Here is a 20,037-nt window from a genome sequence, read left to right on the forward strand (position 1 = left end):
AAATACAAATGCTTTTTCATCCACGTTGGCCTTATCTAGTACCATTAACTGCTTTCAGACCTAGTCATGCTGATCTGGGTGAAATTCAATGGTGAACAAAAATATGGCAAGATCATTGATCTGACACTTGAAAACCTTTTGATTGGAGGTAAATGTTTAATTTGTGATTGGAAATAAATGTATTGTTTTCATACCAGTCAGTCTGATTACTCTTACCATTACGATTGCAATTCTAATTGTAGGTTGTTGTTTTAATGTTTGTCACAGCTTTCCTGAAATTTGAGATTCCACTTACTAGTTTATCAGAGGCAAAGCTGTATGATGGGTCTGGAACTGAAGCTGATGGGGATGTGTTTGAGGAGGTGGTGACACGGCCAGACCTTGGTGTTTTCAAGCTCACACTGAACAATGATGCTAAAGGTATGTGCTGGTTTTCAAGTCTTGGTTACTTGTGGCATCACTTTCAATATAACCATACATTTGACATGCCTGTATTGTCATCTTTGTGTATTTCAGAATCTTCCCTGATGAGTCCTGTCTCTGTCAGTTCTATGATGGGTGGTTCAGACCATGAGTCGGATGATACAATCATTTTGAGCGAGGATGGAAGCCCCTCAAGAAAGCGTCAAAGATCTAATGACGAAGCCAAAAAAACGTACGTTTGTAATTTCATTCTACCATTTCGCTTGGCATCAAATACATTTTTCACTGCTGTTTTTTATTTGTTATTTTTTACAGCTAATAGAGAGCATACTGAAGAAAAAGACTGGTGGAGAGGTTGTCATCAAGGAATACTGAAACTAAAAGCCTGACTGACTCATGGGTAAGTTTAAAGCAAAGATTCATAATGAAAATTGTTGAGCATTACTCGCTCCCATATCTGCTGAATGTTAAAAATGACTTCTGTATCAGTATCTCAGTCACATAATTGGTTAGGCTACTGCTGACCATCCACTGCTATTGGTAGAAGATTTCTCTTGTATCAAACTCGATGGGCATGATACTGATTCAAAAACCACTCCTGATATTTATCTGACTGGGGACCAGTGCTGCTTGTGGTGATTCTGATTGCCGCCTAAACATAACATTATATTATTGTCAGGACATCACCACCACGCAGTGTTAGAGAAATGTTTGCAAAAGGCATCGTCTCCTTGTTCCCATACCTGAAGGATCCCTACACCGCAAGTATACATTACAGCTGCGTTGAATTCGTTTGGTATGGTATCTGAGCAAATGGGACTTGGTCATTTGTTTTTTCTTTCAAGATTAGTAACCATGTTCATTTTCCTAAGGAACATTATTACGACCCTAATAGTGGAGAAGGGTACCTCTCGTATAGAATCAAAACCATTCAGAGGAATTTAGCTTCATCAGAGAAACGGCCCACTCAACTATACTCTGGAGGGTCAACTTCTGAGTGGGAGTTCAGTCCATCCACTTTGGCTACCCTGAGTGAAGACCAGTGCCGAGAGGCCATTTCTCTTATGAAGCATTCTTCTGATGAAGAAACAGTCAAACAGAAGATGAAATTGACCTTTGAGTACAGGAAGAAGATGACCCATGACCCGAGTAAATGCTACACCATCCTAACCCAATTTCCACACTTTCTGGATGTGAAGGGCATGGTAAGACTTTTTTAAAAACAGTTTTAAGTTGTATAAATTGTGTTTAATCTCTAGATGCCAATTTAGGTTGGTCAGTAATAGTAGTTCAATTAACGTGTAGGCTGGTGATTTACTCAAACTCTGTCTTGGAGGTATAAAGTGAAATGTTTTTGTCTTATTTGTTTCAGATTGAACAGGATTTTGTGCTGCTATTTGGAGAGGGAACATCAAACAAGTTTTTGGAGAGGTGGCCAACTACATTCAAGCAAACGATCATCATGCTAAGCAAGGCCACTCAGGGAGCTGAACTTCAGGAGCTGATCCAGATGGCAGAATCTGCAGGTGATGAGGGAGCTGACACGAATACCGACGGTTAGATGATCCTAATTGATAATTTATATGTCAAATAACTCTGAAATGTTAATGTCACTGATGGAATTTACCATTTTAATCAGGATCTCTTTGTTTAGGATGGGACGGTGACCTTTCCTCCATCCTTCTCCTGCTCCATTTGATTCCTACTTCATCACAAGGCCACAAAAGACCAGGCAAGATGTTTGCATCCCAAGCTGAACAGCATCTTGTGATATTCCAAAAGGTTTGTATTGGCAATCTTATTCATGGACAGTACTGCAGCCGTTATGATGTACTAATGATGATGTAGTTTTTGTCATCTTCAGGCAGGAACCAGTATCCAGGAGCACCTTGATGCGATTGACCAGAGCCGCAAACCATATCTTCTTGCAGTCGGGACCAGGAAGAGCAGCATCCATGCTTACTTCATCATCCTGGAACAAGCAAGCTTTGCCGTGCAAGTCAACGAGCACTCTTAGTGCCTTCGATGAGCTTTCCAAGACTCACTTTGTTTTTGGTACGGCTTACAATACAATGTTGCGCAACATGTCCACCTTCATACAGACAACCGTGTTCAACATAGACATTGGGAAGGTTAAGGAGACTCCAAGGGTTGCTGAGCTCAGAGCTAGACTCCTGCACTCATGCTGATATGAGTTATAATGATGTGTTTTGTTTGCCAAACTAGTCATGGAAGTACCAACTTGTTCGTGAGGCATCTCAAGTTGATGCATGGAATGTGCCCTGGTAGAACTCTTAGACTAAAATGTGGTCAAGCAGATTGTTGTTGTGTATTTGGCACATTTTCAGGCTTTAGGAAGCATTTGAACAGGGCACATTCCGGAGACTGTCACATTTTGTTAAACGCTAACTTGGATGCTAATACAGCCATTGATAATCAGCCAAGAAATGCTGATTTTCCTTCAAATTCTAGTTGTAACCATGTTGTGCCAATATCTAACAAGAACACACTTGAAGTGTGCGTCTGCAATTGCACAACAGCAGTGTCACGACTCACGCCGAAGTTGGTGCCTCTCCTTGTTCAGGCGACGTTCGGCGGTCGACGTCACCAGCTTTCTAGCCTCCACCGATCTACATTTATTTTTCCATTTGTTTTGTCTGTATTGTTCATACCTGGTTCCCATTACATTTGAATTATTTCCCTATTTAACCCTCTGGAGCCATCATGGTTTTGTGCGTGTATATTGTTGTCAGTTGTCTCGTTTATGTGATTCTGGATTTTCGTTCTCCTTGTTGGAAGATTGATTTTGAGTAAAGCCTTACCCACATCACCTAGACTCTGACATGCAGGCTGCAGGTGTAGGTCAGACAACTGTAAATAGTTTTGTATCTTCCATGGAAGAAGCAGTTCAAGAGATACAGGGTCAAGCTAAAGCAACCGCTCTTACATGTATATCTTCAAAAGACACAGAAACTGTCCGAAAAATCCAACATTCTTTTCAGGATATTGAAAATCCTTTCACATTGTTAAATTCGGTATCCAAACAAAGTGTTTATTTTATACAAAAATGGGGAGCAGTTCAACCAGTTGAGAAAGTCCTTGGTGTTAGATTTGACAATAGAAGAAACAACCCTACTGGAACTTATGATCAAATGGTCATAACTGATACATTTTCTTACATTCTTCAGACATTGCAGTCAATTTTGAACAACAAACACAAGTGGCATGTTTAACTCGGGGCATGATATTAAAGATGGAGTTTACTTCGATTTGGAAGACGGACTATATATGAAGAGACGTCCTCTTGCATTGCAACTCTTTTATGATGACTTTGAGACTGCTAATTCATTGGGATCAAAAAAGGCTATTCACAAGTTGGAAGGTATATACTTTACTTTGAGACATTTTACCCCAAAGTTTAATTCAATTTAGGTAAATATTAACTTATGTGCAGTCCTCCATACCCAGGACCTTAAAACGCATGGATTTGATTCCATTCTTGAGCCAATAGTAAGCGATTTGAAAGTGCTTGTGACTGATGGTATTGAAGTGCCCTTCTTCAGTGGTCGTATACATGGCAGTATTGCCCAAGTAACTGGAGATATTCTTTCTATGCATTGCATGTTTGGTTTTGTGGAGTCATTTAGTGCTCGTTGTTGTTGCCATTTTTGCCTCACTGAGAAAGTGGATTTTCAAACTGTGTTCTCTGAGGATGACCCAAGAGTGACTTTACGAACAAAACACATGCACTCAGACCATTGTCAAACTATTTAGGCAAACCCAACACTACCTCATGGGTACGGTGTGAAGCATGCTTGCTTATTGAACTCTCTGCAGTACTTCAACACCACAGACAATTTTTCTGTTGATATAATGCATGACATTTAATTTAACTATGGCTACACAGAGAGGAGGAATCGTCCACCTGCACTCAAAATGGATGATGGGAGCAATGATTTGGGTCTAAATGCTATTCAGTCTTGGTGTCTTCTCCGTAATTTGCCATTGATATTTGGTGATCTGGTACAGAAAGATGATAAATACTTGCAGCTTCTTCTGTTACTACTACACATTGTAAATATTGTGTTTTCTCCTATACTGAAGCACTTAATTGCTGAACATCCTAGGCTTTTCAAGTATTTGTTTCCTGATAGAAATCTGTTACCGAAACCCCACTTCATGATACAGTATCCTTGTTGTATAAGGAATATTGGGCACATTCTTCACTCGTGGTGTACCAGCTACGAGGCAAAACATAATTTCTTTAAAAAAGCAACTGAAGAGTTTTAAGAATGTCACTATGACCTTAGTCAAGAAACACAAAAAATGACATGGCATATAATTGGGAAACGTTCAGCCAGGATAGACTAGCTATAGGTCCAGGAAAGATGTCAAGGCTCAATGACCTGACAGAAAGCCATGAGATTGCTGCCAAGTTGAATGTCTCAGTGCCCACAAACGTTTTGTCAGTTAAATGGCTAAAGCACAATGGTATAGAATATCGTCTTGATTTGGTCATATGTGGTGAAGTAGTCATGGAACTGCCAGTATTTTACAAAATTAAGGCTATTGTTTGTTGGAAAATGCTGACATTTACATTCAAAACACATGTTTCTCACAACCTAACCATAAGTATCAGCCCTGGCTTAAACTGTTATCAAGTTAGAGTAGGGGACAATGTAGTCCAAAAAATCCCTTGCTCCAGATGACATGAGCAAATCAAAAGGTTTGTGGTACATGATGTCATTTACATGAAATACCTTGCATGGTGGACTTTTCTTCAAAACAACTTCAAATGCATGCAAATGATCATCAAAAACATAAGGTTTCAAGAGCTGACCCAACCCCCCAAAAAACATTTTCCTCTTTCAGAACAAATCAAATCGTATGTGACAAATAACAGTTTAAGCCAGGGCTGATACTTATGGTTAGGTTGTGAGAAACATATGTTTTGAATGGAAATGTCAGCATTTTCCAATAAACCTATTGATTTGCTCATGTCATATGGAGCAAGGGATTCTTTTGACTACATTCTACTCTCACTTGATAACAGTTTAAGCCAGGGCTGAGACTTATGGTTTTGTCATAATAAACATATTTGAATGTTGAAACAGCCTTGCTTGAGTTTATTGTGAAATTCCAAGTGCTTTTACAACATCTAATTTCCATTTACATGGGGGAAGAGTAAATAAATTAACACTGAATAGAGTAAACACATTTTTACTCTAATAGGAGTCACCCTAGATCAACATTAGTGAGTGTCACTATAACACTCAAAGTGTTGATTACCTCTTAGTGTTAAATTTGATCAACACCGGCCAGTGTAGTGCAGTGTTAACTTTTTGCACTCCTCAGTGTTAAATCAACACTAGAAATGTAACACTTTGATCAGTGTACTTTTTACTTTGTGTAGAGTGGGACCATATGTACTCGCTGACAGTGTTAAATTTAACACATAAAGTGTTGATTTAACACTTTCAAAATTGACTGTGTATGAATAGTGATGATACCTAGTGCATTACTTTTAATCATTATCACGACTTCTGCCGAAGTCGATGCCTCTCCTTGTTCGGGCGGTGCTCGACGTTCGACGTCACCGGTCTTCTAGCCATCATTGATCCATTTTTCATTTTCCATTGGTTTTGTCTTGTCTTCCTACACACCTGGTAACAATCCCATTCAATACATGTTGTGTATTTAACCCTCTGTTTCCCCTCATGTCCTCGTCAGAGATCGTTTGTTTGTTATGTGCTCGTGTATTTTGTATTGGTGTGCGACGGGTTATTTTCTACCCATGTTACTTTATTTATGTACTTTGGTTTTGGAGTTTGTTTTTTATTTCTTTATTAAACTACTCCAGTTATACCAAGTTGTTTTCTCCTGCGCCTGACTTCCCTGCCACCTACACACACGACGATGACAATCATTTTGTTTTAAACCTTCCCCAAACCATAACCTTTCAGTTGTTTCTGTTCAATCAGTAACCATGCAGAACGTAAAAAAATAGACGTTCATCCATAATACATCGAATTTCGAAGGGAAACTATGAGATCTTGTTGGTGTGAGAGTGTTTGTCTGCTGCTGTGTGCTCAAACATTGCATGCCGTGTGAGAGTGTGTGTGTGTGTGTGTGTGTGTGTGTGTGTGTGTGTGTGTGTGTGTGTGTGTGTGTGTGTGTGTGTGTGTGTGGTAAGGACACAGGGTGAGTACAGTCAGGGTTCCTCTTTTTCCTCTCTGGGGTAGTAAACACACACACACACAAACACACAAGCTAGCTCAGTTTATCTGAGGTCACAGGAAGTGGCCATTTCTTTTCGTAGTTTCATGCATTTTGACTTCTTCCTCTATGGTAATACATGTTCCTCTGGAAAGCTAAGTGAAGTTTCCACCATGTTATTTACAAACATCTGATCCTTTCACTACGAGTAGATATGGAGAAGGTTCTCAGGGAGGGGGATAGAAGGGGTTGGCTTTGGACAGAGTCCCCCAGCCAAGGTGGTTTCTGTCCTTACATAACAGGATGGGCCCATGTCCCAGTAGTGTAATATGTCCAGCCACTGCATACAGCTCAGGACATTGGGTTTTAGAGGTTTAGTTTCAGTAGAACGGGACGGCAGGTAGCCTAGTGGTTAGAGCGTTGGGCCAGTAACCGAAAGGTTGCTGGATTGAATCCCTGAGCTGACAAGGTAAAAATCTGTCGTTCTGCCCCTCAACAGGACAGTTAACCCACTGTTCCCTGGTAGACCGTCATTGTAAATAAGAATTTGTTCTTAACTGACTTGCCTAGTTAAATAAAATAACCTTGGGTTTTATGGGTTTAGCTTCAGTGGAACACCTTGGCCAAAAATCCAACACAAACAATACGCATGCACATTCACACACATCTGACCTGATAGTGTGTGTTGAGGCCAGGACTGGTGTGTGGTCAGTTCTATAACCCAGGGAAAATCTCAGTTCATCTCACACTGTGTGACTTGGATTCTGATGGAATGTTCCTTTTAATAGGAAAGCTGAAAATATGAATTACCCACAATGTGGGACGGAGCCCAGCAGAGCCCTAACCCAGGCACAACTACATATACACTGAGCTGAGTAGACCTGCTAGACATTAAATAGGTGGGAATATGAGATGTGTACAGGACAGTTTACACACAAACAGGTGACTAATGACAGGTGGAAATGGACTTGCAATGATACCAGATGAAATAGGACCCTAGGTATGTATACAGGTGAGATAACACACACAAACACACATACACACAGTGGTGAATCATGTACTGACAGACAAGTAGACTCCTGGGACTGGGGATATACAAGAGGGAGAATGGGAATACAGATGGGAATAAAACACAGGTGTACATGTGATCTAACACACACAGACACATACGGGAATAGTGGGATAAACAGGTGAGATAACAAACATAGACATTCATACAGGTGTAATTAGGCTTCTCACATAAACTAGGTCATTAAGGTATGAGGAAATCACATGTATACAGAAAAAAAAAAACACACACACACACACACACACACACACACACACACACACACACACACACACACACACCTGTCTCTCCTCAGGTCTTTGCTCTTCTGTTGGGCGTGTTCTAGTTTTCTCCTGAGAGCGTCCACTTCCTGCTCAGCCCCAGAGTACTTCCGAGTTGCCTCCTCCTCTCTCTGTTGACATGCCAACAGCTGTGATTGTAGAGAGTCACACCTGCATTGGCATGACAACCAGCCTTCCTCCTTCTCCCTGAGCTCTTGGGACAGGCTGTGGAAGAGGAGGGGGAGGTGGAAGAGGGGGAGGGGAAGGAGGTGAAGGAGGAGGAAGAAGAGGAGGGGAGGAGGAAGATGAGGAGGAGGGGGAGGAGGAGGAGGAGAAGGAGGGGAGGAGGGGGAGGAGGAAGATGAGGAGGAGCAGGAGGAGGAGGAGAGGAGGGGGAAACATGGTGTGTAAGAAGCAGAAAACATACAGGCCTAATGTAACTGGATGGAACAGTTATTGTTGTGAACGCAGCCTCTGCCAGCCTCAGGTGGTGGCTGCCACTTGCCCAGTGTATAAAAGCTATCTGTTTTGTGTCTTCAGGAGATTCCAATACCCATAGGGCTGCCGTGCACAGGGAGGACAGGAGCGGTGACAGTGGCCTCTGATGAGCAGGTACGTGTTTCTACCCTGATAGCACAGGGCCGGTACGCAGCACGTGCTGATAAGAGTCAGAAGCGTCTCACATTACATAAGAGACAAGTGTTCCCTTCACACACCATCAGTGTGGTGTTTCTGTCAAGTGTTACAGACCATTCAACACCTCTCTAAAACAAGGACTTCCTGGAAAGAGTCATAGTCTCAGAGCCACTTCCTGTTCCACAATGACACTATCTATTCCCAAGGGCCGTGGCTGAGGAAGAGGATGTTATTTTTGAAAATTTTACATTACTAGGCAAGTCAGTTAAGAACAAATTCTTATTTTCAATGATGGCCTAGGAGCCGTGGGTTAACTGCCTTGTTCAGGGGCAGAACAACAGATTTGTACCTTGTCAGCTCAGGGATTCGAACTTGCAACCTTTCGGTTACTAGCCCAACACTGTAACCACTAGGCTACCCTGCCACCCCATAATAAGTTGAGCCACACTCGCACACACCCTGTAATAGACACTACCCGCTAAGGCAGTTCCCATCGCATCTAAACCCTGTCATAGAGACTACCTGTTCAGGGAGTCTCTCATCTACACCCTGTCATAGAGACTACCTGTTAGGGGAGTTCCCATCTCATCTACACCCTGTCATAGAGACTACCTGTTCAGGGAGTCTCTCATCTACACCCTGTCATAGAGTTCCCATCTCATCTACACCCTGTCATAGAGACTACCTGTTAGGGGAGCCTCCCATCTACACCCTGTCATAGAGACTACCTGTTCAGGGAGCCTCTCATCTACACCCTGTCATAGAGACTACCTGCTAGGGGAGTTCCCATCTCATCTACACCCTGTCATAGAGACTACCTGTTCAGGGAGTTCCCATCCCATCTACACCCTGTCATAGAGACTACCTGTTCAGGGAGTCTCTCATCTACACCCTGTCATAGAGACTACCTGTTCAGGGAGTTCCCATCTCATCTACACCCTGTCATAGAGACTACCTGTTAGGGGAGTTCCCATCTCATCTACACCCTGTCATAGAGACTACCTGTTCAGGGAGTTCCCATCTCATCTACACCCTGTCATAGAGACTACCTGTTCAGGGAGTTCCCATCTCATCTAAACCCTGTCATAGAGACTACCTGTTCAGGGAGTCTCTCATCTACACCCTGTCATAGAGACTACCTGCTAGGGGAGTTCCCATCCCATCTACACCCTGTCATAGAGACTACCTGTTCAGGGAGTTCCCATCTCATCTAAACCCTGTCATAGAGACTACCTGTTCAGGGAGTTCCCATCCCATCTACACCCTGTCATAGAGACTACCTGCTCAGGGGAGTTCCCATCTCATCTACACCCTGTCATAGAGACTACCTGTTCAGGGAGTTCTCATCTCATCTAAACCCTTTCATAAAGACTACCTGTTAGGGGAGTTCCCATCCCATCTACACCCTGTCATAGAGACTACCTGTTCAGGGAGTCTCTCATCTACACCCTGTCATAGAGACTACCTGTTCAGGGAGTTCCCATCTCATCTACACCCTGTCATAGAGACTACCTGTTAGAGGAGTTCCCATCCCATCTACACCCTGTCATAGAGACTACCTGTTCAGGGAGCCTCTCATCTACACCCTGTCATAGAGACTACCTGCTAGGGGAGTTCCCATCCCATCTACACCCTGTCATAGAGACTACCTGTTCAGGGGAGTTCCCATCTCATCTACACCCTGTCATAGAGACTACCTGTTAGGGGAGTTCCCATCTCATCTACACCCTGTCATAGAGACTACCTGTTCAGGGAGTTCCCATCCCATCTACACCCTGTCATAGAGACTACCTGTTCAGGGAGTTCCCATCTCATCTACACCCTGTCATAGAGACTACCTGTTAGGGGAGTTCCCATCCCATCTACACCCTGTCATAGAGACTACCTGTTCAGGGAGTTCTCATCTCATCTAAACCCTTTCATAAAGACTACCTGTTAGGGGAGTTCCCATCCCATCTACACCCTGTCATAGAGACTACCTGTTCAGGGAGTTCCATCTCATCTACACCCTTTCATAGAGACTACCTGTTAGGGGAGTTCCCATCCCATCTACACCCTGTCATAGAGACTACCTGTTAGGGGAGTTCTCTCATCTACACCCTGTCATAGAGACTACCTGTTCGGGGAGTTCCCATCCCATCTACACCCTGTCATAGAGACTACCTGTTAGGGGAGTTCAGATCTCATCTACACCCTGTCATAGAGACTACCTGTTAGGGGAGTTCCCATCTCATCTACACCCTGTCATAGAGACTACCTGTTCAGGGAGTTCCCATCTCATCTACACCCTGTCATAGAGACTACCTGTTAGGGGAGCTCCCATCCCATCTACACCCTGTCATAGAGATTACCTGTTCAGGGAGTTCCCATCTCATCTACACCCTGTCATAGAGACTACCTGTTAGGGGAGCTCCCATCCCATCTACACCCTGTCATAGAGACTACCTGTTCAGGGAGTTCCCATCTCATCTACACCCTGTCATAGAGACTACCTGCTAGGGGAGTTCCCATCTACCTTTATGGATGGGGAAGTGATTTCCCCCTTCCTCTCTCCTCTCCCAGCCCCGGGGGGGAGTAACATAACAGAGCGGACAGGTGATGGAACACCTGTTTTCCCTAGATAAGTACATATGACACCACGTCGGACGGACATCCCCATGACTCAAATCAAATCAAATTTGACAAGTTTATTTGTCATATGGACAGGATGCACACAGTACATGTGGTGGTGAACACGTACAATGAAATGCTGCAGGTTCATCTCTCCACATTGCAACAACTGGAGAATAATAAAGTAATTTGAATATTCAGTGTAATAAAATAGAAAATAAAATTTAGCAGAACATACACTGAAGAAAAATATAAACACAGCATGTAAATTGATGGTCCCATGTTTCATGAGCTGAAATAAATATCCCAGAAATGTTCCATATGCACAAAAAGCTAATTTCTCTAAAATGTTTGTTTTGTTTACATCCCTGTTAGTGAGAATTTCTACTTTGCCAAGATAATCCATCCACCTGACAGGTGTGGCATATCATGAAGCTGATTAAACAGCATGATAATTACACAGGTGCACCTTATGCTGGGGGGAATAAAAGGCCACTAAAATGTGCAGTTTTGTCACACAACACAAAGCCACAGATGTCTCAAGTTTTGAGGGAGCGTGCAATTGGCATACTGACTGCAGGAATGTCCACCAGAGCTATTGCCAGAGAATTTAATGTTAATTTATCTATCATAAGTCGCCTCCAATGTCGTTTTAGAGAATTTGGCAGTACATCCAACCTGCCTCACAAATGCAGAACACTTATAACCACGCCAGCCCAGGACCTCCACATCCGGCTTCCTCACCTGTGGGATCGTCTGAGACCAGCCACCCGGACAGCTGATGAAACTGTGGGTTTGCACAACCAAAGAATTTCTGCACAAACTGTCAGAATCCATCTCAAGGAAGCTCATCTGCGTGCTCGTCGTCCTCACCAGGGTCTTGACCTGACTGCAGTTCGGAGTCGTAACCAACTGCAGTGGGAAAATGCTCACCTTTGATGGCCACTGGCTCATTGGAGAAGTGTGATCTTTACAGATGAATCCTGGTTTCAACTGTACCGGGCAGATGGCAGACGGCGTGTATGGTATGGCATCGTGTGGATGAGAGGTTTGTGGATGTGAACAGAGTCCCTCATGGTGGGGTTATGGTATGGGCAGGCATAAGCTACGGGCGACGAACACAACTGCATTTTATCGATGGCAATTTGAATGCACAGCGATACCGTGACTAGATCCTGAGGCCCATTGTCGTGCCATTCATCCACCACCATTACCTCATGTTTCAGCATGATAACGCACGGCCCTGTATCGCAAGGAGCTGTACACAATTCCTGGAAGCTGAAAATGTCCCAGTTCTTCCATGACGTTTACGACAGCATGTTCCAGTTCCCACCAATATCCAGAAACTTCCCACAGCAATTGAAGAGGAGTGGGACAACATTCCACAGGCCACAACCAACAGCCTGATCAACTCTATGTGAAGGAGATGTGTCACGCTGCATGAGGCAAATAGTGGTCACACCAGATACTGACTGGTTTTGTGATCCACACCCCTACCTTTTTTGAAAGGTATCTGTGACCAACAGATGCATATCTGTATTCCCAGTCATGTAAAATCCATAGATTAGGGAATAATTTATTTATTTTAATTGACTGTTTCCTCATGTGAACTGTAACTCAGTAAAATCTTAGAAATGACTGCATGTTGCGTTTATATTTTTGTTCAGCGTATAATAGTGAGAAAATAAAATTCCATTCCTGGTTTCCCCCGGCTAATATTACCCAGTCGAGAGAGCGCCATGCAAAGCAGAACAAACACACTGAGGCAGAGCAACACACTGAGGCAGAGCAACACGCTGAGGCAGAGCAACACACTGAGGCAGAGCAACACACTGAGGCAGAGCAACACGCTGAGGCAGAGCAACACACTGAGGCAGAGCAACACACTGAGGCAGAGCAACACACTGAGGCAGAGCAACACACTGAGGCAGAGCAACACACTGAGACAGAGCAACACACTGAGACAGAGCAACACACTGAGGCAGAGCAACACACTGAGGCAGAGCAACACACTAAGACAGAGCAACACACTGAGACAACACACTGAGACAGAGCAACACACTGAGACAACACACTGAGACAGAGCAACACACTGAGACAGAGCAACACACTGAGGCAGAGCAACACACTGAGGCAGAGCAACACCCTGAGGCAGAACAACACACTGAGGCAGAGCAACACACTAAGACAGAGCAACACACTGAGACAACACACTGAGACAGAGCAACACACTGAGACAGAGCAACACACTGAGGCAGAGCAACACACTGAGGCAGAGCAACACACTAAGACAGAGCAACACACTGAGACAACACACTGAGACAGAGCAACACACTGAGACAGAGCAACACACTGAGGCAGAGCAACACACTGAGACAGAGCAACACACTGAGACAACAAACTGAGACAGAGCAACACACTGAGACAACACACTGAGACAGAGCAACACACTGAGACAACACACTGAGACAACACACTGAGACAGAGCAACACACTGACACAGAGCAACACACTGAGACAGAGCAACACACTGAGGCAGAGCAACACACTGAGACAGAGCAACACACTGAGACAGAGCAACACACTGAGACAGAGCAACACACTGAGACAGAGCAACACACTGACACAGAGCAACACACTGAGACAGAGCAACACACTGAGACAGAGCAACACACTGAGGCAGAGCAACACACTGAGACAGAGCAACACACTGAGACAGAGCAACACACTGAGACAACAAACTGAGACAGAGTAACACACTGAGACAACACACTGAGACAACACACTGAGACAGAGCAACACACTGAGGCAGAGCAACACACTGAGACAGAGCAACACCCTGAGGCAGAGCAACACACTGAGGCAGAGCAACACACTGAGACAGAGCAACACACTGAGGCAGAGCAACACCCTGAGGCAGAGCAACACACTGAGGCAGAGCAACACCCTGAGGCAGAGCAACACACTGAGGCAGAGCAACACACTGAGACAGAGCAACACACTGAGACAGAGCAACACACTGAGACAGAGCAACACACTGAGGCAGAGCAACACACTGAGGCAGAGCAACACACTGAGACAGAGCAACACACTGAGACAGAGCAACACACTGAGGCAGAGCAACACACTGAGGCAGAGCAACACACTAAGACAGAGCAACACCCTGAGGCAGAGCAACACACTGAGGTAGAGCAACACACTGAGGCAGAGCAACACGGGAGTCCTATGTAGGGCCAGAAGGAACCTGAGGGGAGTTCCAGAGGGAAGTAGTCTTATCACTACCGTTGCAGCATCGCCTGCATATCTCATCAATACATCTGGGACTCAATGGCGTGTATTCATGGATACCAAGGACAGCCAGGCTTTCCCAAAGAATTGACCAAGGAAAAAAAGAAAGAAAGAATATACAATTATTAATCTTTCGTTGTAGAATTTTTCTTCAATTTGCAAGAGGCTCATTGAATCTCACGGGAGAAAGCATCCGAGCGAGTGTAACAGGTAACCTCTGTCTCTATGTGTAGGCCATCTATCTGATGCTGTCTGATAAGAAAGAGTATGACATTGTTTTCGCCCGTAGCATTAAATGCAAGGCAAGCCAGTGAGCATTTGGCCTCCCTTGATAAAAAAAGTATAAAATAATAGCCAATCAGTGTTGAGCTAAACTGAGTGAGCTGAACTGTGAATGGTCCTGGCACACCAAAAAAAAAGTGTCAAAGGAAGTCAGCTTGGATTTGGCTTTTATCCTACCATATCGCATCAAGAGAAACACATAATTGACAGAAAAACTTGAATTGTTGCATCTAGTCGTGTTGTTGTCCTCTGGTGGCTAGTTAGCTAAAATTGTCCCTTTTCTGAATTAGCCATGGATGGAGATAGAGATTTGGACTTGTGGTTTTACTTAATTCTCCATACTGATTATAACGACGATTCAACCTAGAAGTAAAGTAAAGCTGTGTTCAAAGCCTTTGACGCTACAGGCTGGCAAAATGGATAGCAGACAAAATAACATTCTTCTGAATCCATCCATTAAAAAAGCCCACAGCCATAACCTGATCACACAGAGCAGGGAGATCATGTGTTGTTGTACTGCAGAGACAGGAACATATCTGGAATACCTCAGGGACAGACTTGAGGGAGGGACACCAACATTACGTTGTAATTGAACACACCAGGATGCCAGCGGCAGCTCTGGGAAACATTTACAACCAACCCTAAGATATATTTACAGTATGAGAGAACAACCCCAGACCAGATGGTCTCTCTAAGAACCCTGCTGCTGTGTGGAGGAGGATATTGGGTGTTTCTGTCGGTGTCGGTGTGTGTGTGTGTGTGTGTGTGTGTGTGTGTGTGTGTGTGTGTGTGTGTGTGTGTGTGTGTGTGTGTGTGTGTGTGTGTGTGTGTGTGTGTGTGTGTGTGTGTGTGTGGAAAAGTGGAGCTGCAACAGACACTCAGCCAGCTCAGAAGTGCTTCCATCTGCCTCTGAGATAGACACGAGACTCAGTCAGTCAGTTAATATCTTTCTGATATCACTCTGGGCTACAGACAACAGAGAGGAGGGGTGGGTGGAGATGAGAGGAAGAGAGACTCACATCAGAATTTTGGCTGTGTCAATGGTACATTCCCTTGGCTTACTATCAACCTACACTGACTAATATCATGATCATATCTCTCACAGTCTATGGCTGCGTCTACAGGGAATAGAGGAGGGGAGGAGGAGGAGGAGGGGAGAGGAGGAGGGGAGAAGGAGGGAATAGAGGAGGGGGAGGAGGAGGAGGGGGAGGAGGAGGGAATAGAGGAGGGAATAGAGGAGGGAATAGAGGAGGGGAGAGGAGGAGGAGGAGGAGGGAATAGAGGAGGGAATAGAGGAGGGGAGAGGGGGAGGAGGAGGGGGAGGAGGAGGGAATAGAGGAGGGAATAGAGGAGGGGAGAGGTGGAGGAGGGGAGAGGAGGAGGGGAGAGGAGGGAATAGGAGGAGGGGAGAGGAGTAGGGGAGAGGAGGGAATAGAGGAGGGAATAGAGGAGGGAATAGAGGAGGGAATAGAGGAGGGGAGAGGAGGAGGGGGAGGAGGAGGGAATAGAGGAAGAAATAGAGGAGGGGAGAGGAGGAGGGGAGGAGGAGGGAATAGAGGAGGTGAGAGGAGGAGGGGAGAGGAGGGAATAGAGGAGGGGAGAGGAGGAGGGGAGAGAATAGAGGAGGGAATAGAGGAGGGGAGAGGAGGAGGGGAGAGGAGGAGGGAATAGAGGAGGGGGAGGAGGAGGAGGGGAGAGGAGGAGGGGAGAGGAGGAGGAGGTGGAGGGAATAGAGTAGGGGAGAGGAGGAGGAGGAGGGGAGAGGAGGAGTGGAGAGGAGGAGGAGGAGGGGAGAGGAGGAGGAGGGAATAGAGGAGGGGAGAGGAGAGGGGGAGGGGGAGGAGGAGGAGGGGAGAGGAGGAGGAGGGGAGAGGAGAGGAGGAGGGGAGAGGAGGAGGAGGGGAGGAATATGAAGAGGGGAGGGGAGGAGGAATATGAGGTGGGGATGGTAGGAGGAGGGGAGGAATATGATGAGGGGAGAGGAGGAGGAGGAGGGGAGGAATATGAAGAGGGGAGGGGAGGAGGAATATGAGGTGGGGATGGTAGGAGGAGGGGAGGAACATGATGAGGGGAGAAGGAGGAGGAGGAGATGGAGAGGTTAACAGAGGTGTCCTCTCCTCTCTTCCTCTCCTTTGTTCCTCTCCTCCTCTCCTTTGTTCCTCTCCTCTTTCATCTACTCCTCTCCTCTGTTCCTCTCTGGGCTTTGACTCAGATGTTACCTACCTGAGAAGTTTGTCTCTCTGCTCCCTCTGGGTGTGTGTCTGTTGGTTCACCAGCTCTTCCGTCTTTCTGCTCTGAGCTCTGGAAGACACAAACCATGCTTCAGTCAGATGTTCTCTCAGTGTGTTTGTGTGCATGCATGTGGTGTGTGTGTGTGTGTGTGTATATAAACCAGTCCCTACACAACTCTATCCATTTATTTAAAGAAAATGTTAACTTTATTTAACTAGGCAAGTCAGTTAAGAACAAATTCTTATTTTTAATGACAGCCTAGGAACAGTGGGTTGAACTGCCTTGTTCAGGGGCAGAGAGACAGATTTTTACCTTGGGGATTCAATCTTGCAACCTTTTGGTTACTATTCCAATGCTCTAACCACTAGGGTACCTGCCGCCCCATGAAGCACACACGAGAGCATATGTGTCGTGCTAACCCTCACTTTCCTATACACCCCATAAACACAATCCCCCCTCCAACTCTAACACACACGCACGCACGCACGCACACCCTCGAAGCTGGTGTTTGGAGGATATTGGATGTTGTTCGTCGAGGGCCGGCAAACCATGCCAATATATCCTCCAAACAACTGGTTACCAACAAATTCAAATAATGATTGACATTATTTTCATCCTTCCACGATATATAGTCTCAACACAAATCTAGGGTTGCTACCCAACTCGGCTGGTCGTTCTACCGGTTAGGTTGCCAGAGACGCGACCCAGTCATGAAGTCCTTTTATTCTATATCTGCCGGCTGCAACCTGGACTCAGGGGAAGATGTAACATGGTAAACGTAAATCCAGGACACTCCAATTAGTATGAAATGTTACGTTTCGTATGGAACGTACTCATTTGTGGATGTCCATCATCCATTTCGTATGATAAGTTACGAATTGCCATTCTTCAATGTGTTACGAATTGCAATTCGTACAATACGTCACAAATTAGCAAAATGTATATGTTACGAATTCCAATTTGTTGTGGCTAACGTTAGCTAGGGGGCTAGGTTGCTATCGCTAATGTTATCTGGGTGGCTAACGTTAGCTAAGCTAGGGGTTAAGGGTTAGGGTTAAGGTTAGGAGTTAGGTTAAAGGGTTAAGGTTATGGGAAGGGTTAGCTAACATGCTAAGTAGGTGCAAAGTTGCTAATAAGCTAAAGTTGTCCATGATGAGATTCAAACACTCAACCTTTTGTTTGCTAGACAGTCGCAGTATACACCAACCCATCCACCCTTACCAACCTCCCTACTTTAGTTTTTGTCTTAAAAGGGAAATGGAAAGACTTTAGGAAGTAAAGCTAAGCAAAGAAATGCATTCCATCCACTAATACTAAACATCTGCATTTAAGGATTTTGATATTGAACAACGTTTATTAGAGGTACGGGTAGCGCCATCTTGAATTGCCATAGTAATCGCTACCACTGGACCTGAAAAGTTTCTCACAACTTTGACAGCCTTGTCATTAAGATAATGGCAACAATATTAAGGTTAGAAACTGTATACAATTTGTTTTTCAGTCGGTAATTATGATATTTCCATTTTAGAGTATTTTTTGCGATTAGATGAGTCTGTGAAATGAACTTTTGATAACATAAATGACAGTTCACAGAGGCTGAGACGTGATAGTCCAGCGTCCCATTGTGACATAGGTATGCGACTCTGAGATCACCATCTGCGGGGGGCGTACCTCCCCACATTTCTTAACCAACGCGTCTCCCGGGTACGCGTCCTCTATTTATTTGAATGTGTTGACAGTTGGAGAAATTGCTTCAGATGCACTGAGAATTCTAAGAGTATGAATGCCAACGGTCCAATATCCTAGAACACTGCTGTGCGTATGTGTACACATTTGATACTCTGATACACCCTTTAGAGAGTCAGCAAAAACGAGGAAAGGTAACTAGCTAGCTAGCTAGTTGATTTAGCTCTTCTCTTGTATTTTTTATGTTAATGTTGTCTTTGATAACTAAATAAAATGCTCATATTGACAATTTGAACAACATACAGTGAGCACCATAATTCCTTGGACAGTGACCATGCTTTTGTTATTTTGGTTCTGTACTCTAGCACTTTGAGTTTGAAAGGATACAATGACAATGAGGGTGAAGTGCAGACTGTCAGCTTTAATTTGAGGGTATTTTCATATACACTGCTCAAAAAAATAAAGGGAACACTTAAACAACACAATGTAACTCCAAGTCAATCACACTTCTGTGAAATCAAACTGTCCACTTAGGAAGCAACACTGATTGACAATAATTTCACATGCTGTTGTGCAAATGGAATAGACAACAGGTGGAAATTATAGGCAATTAGCAAGACACCCCCAATAAAGGAGTGGTTCTGCAGGTGGGGACCATAGACCACTTCTCAGTTCCTATGCTTCCTGGCTGATGTTTTGGTCACTTTTGAATGCTGGTGGTGCTTTCACTCTAGTGGTAGCATGAGGCGGAGTCTACAACCCACACAAGTGGCTCAGGTAGTGCAGTTCATCCAGGATGGCACATCAATGCGAGCTGTGGCAAGAAGGTTTGCTGTGTCTGTCAGCGTAGTGTCCAGAGCATGGAGGCGCTACCAGGAGACAGGCCAGTACATCAGGAGACGTGGAGGAGGCCGTAGGAGGGCAACAACCCAGCAGCTGGACCGCTACCTCCGCCTTTGTGCAAGGAGGAGCAGGAGAAGCACTGCCAGAGCCCTGCAAAATGACCTCCAGCAGGCCACAAATGTGCATGTGTCTGCTCAAACGGTCAGAAACAGACTCCATTAGGGTGATATGAGGGCCCGACGTCCACAGGTGGGGGTTGTGCTTACAGCCCAACACCGTGCAAGACGTTTGGCATTTGCCAGAGAACACCAAGATTGGCAAATTTGCCACTGGTGCCCTGTGCTCTTCACAGATAAAAGCAGGTTCACACTGAGCACGTGACAGACGTGACAGAGTCTGGAGACGCCGTGGAGAACGTTCTGCTGCCTGCAACATCCTCCAGCATGACCGGTTTGGCGGTGGGTCAGTCATGGTGTGGGGTGGCATTTCTTT

At 44.9% G+C, this 20,037-nt stretch overlaps 2 protein-coding genes across 3 annotated transcripts in view; one reads left to right on the forward strand and one right to left on the reverse strand.

Annotated features, from left to right (window-relative positions):
- LOC106581442 (trichohyalin) overlaps window positions 1-17,175 on the reverse strand; it is a 74,531-nt gene extending 57,356 nt beyond the window's left edge. The window contains exons 1-2 of the mRNA XM_014163506.2: window positions 17,008-17,175; window positions 7,990-8,193 (exon numbers count right to left, since the gene is read on the reverse strand). Of these exons, the coding sequence (XP_014018981.2) occupies window positions 7,990-8,193; window positions 17,008-17,141 (338 nt within the window). The 5' untranslated portion in view covers window positions 17,142-17,175. The remainder of the gene's footprint in view (window positions 1-7,989; window positions 8,194-17,007) is intronic.
- Window positions 6-6,241, forward strand: LOC106581443 (uncharacterized). 2 transcript variants are annotated; one of them, XR_001323098.2, is made up of 6 exons: window positions 6-420; window positions 517-655; window positions 739-1,628; window positions 1,796-1,979; window positions 2,078-2,205; window positions 2,288-6,241. XR_001323098.2 is itself a non-coding variant. In XM_045704031.1 (4 exons), exons 1-4 carry the CDS (start codon window positions 1,488-1,490, stop codon window positions 2,438-2,440), a joined length of 606 nt encoding a protein of 201 aa, XP_045559987.1. In that variant the 5' UTR covers window positions 1,234-1,487; the 3' UTR covers window positions 2,441-6,241. The 2 variants fall into 2 exon arrangements, 1 of the variants encoding a protein (XP_045559987.1); XM_045704031.1 differs by lacking the exons at window positions 6-420; window positions 517-655 and having other exon boundaries at window positions 1,234-1,628.
- Window positions 17,176-20,037: the final 2,862 nt, after the last annotated feature.

Source organism: Salmo salar, chromosome ssa20, assembly GCF_905237065.1.
Source record: "Salmo salar chromosome ssa20, Ssal_v3.1, whole genome shotgun sequence".
NCBI lineage: Eukaryota > Metazoa > Chordata > Actinopteri > Salmoniformes > Salmonidae > Salmo > Salmo salar.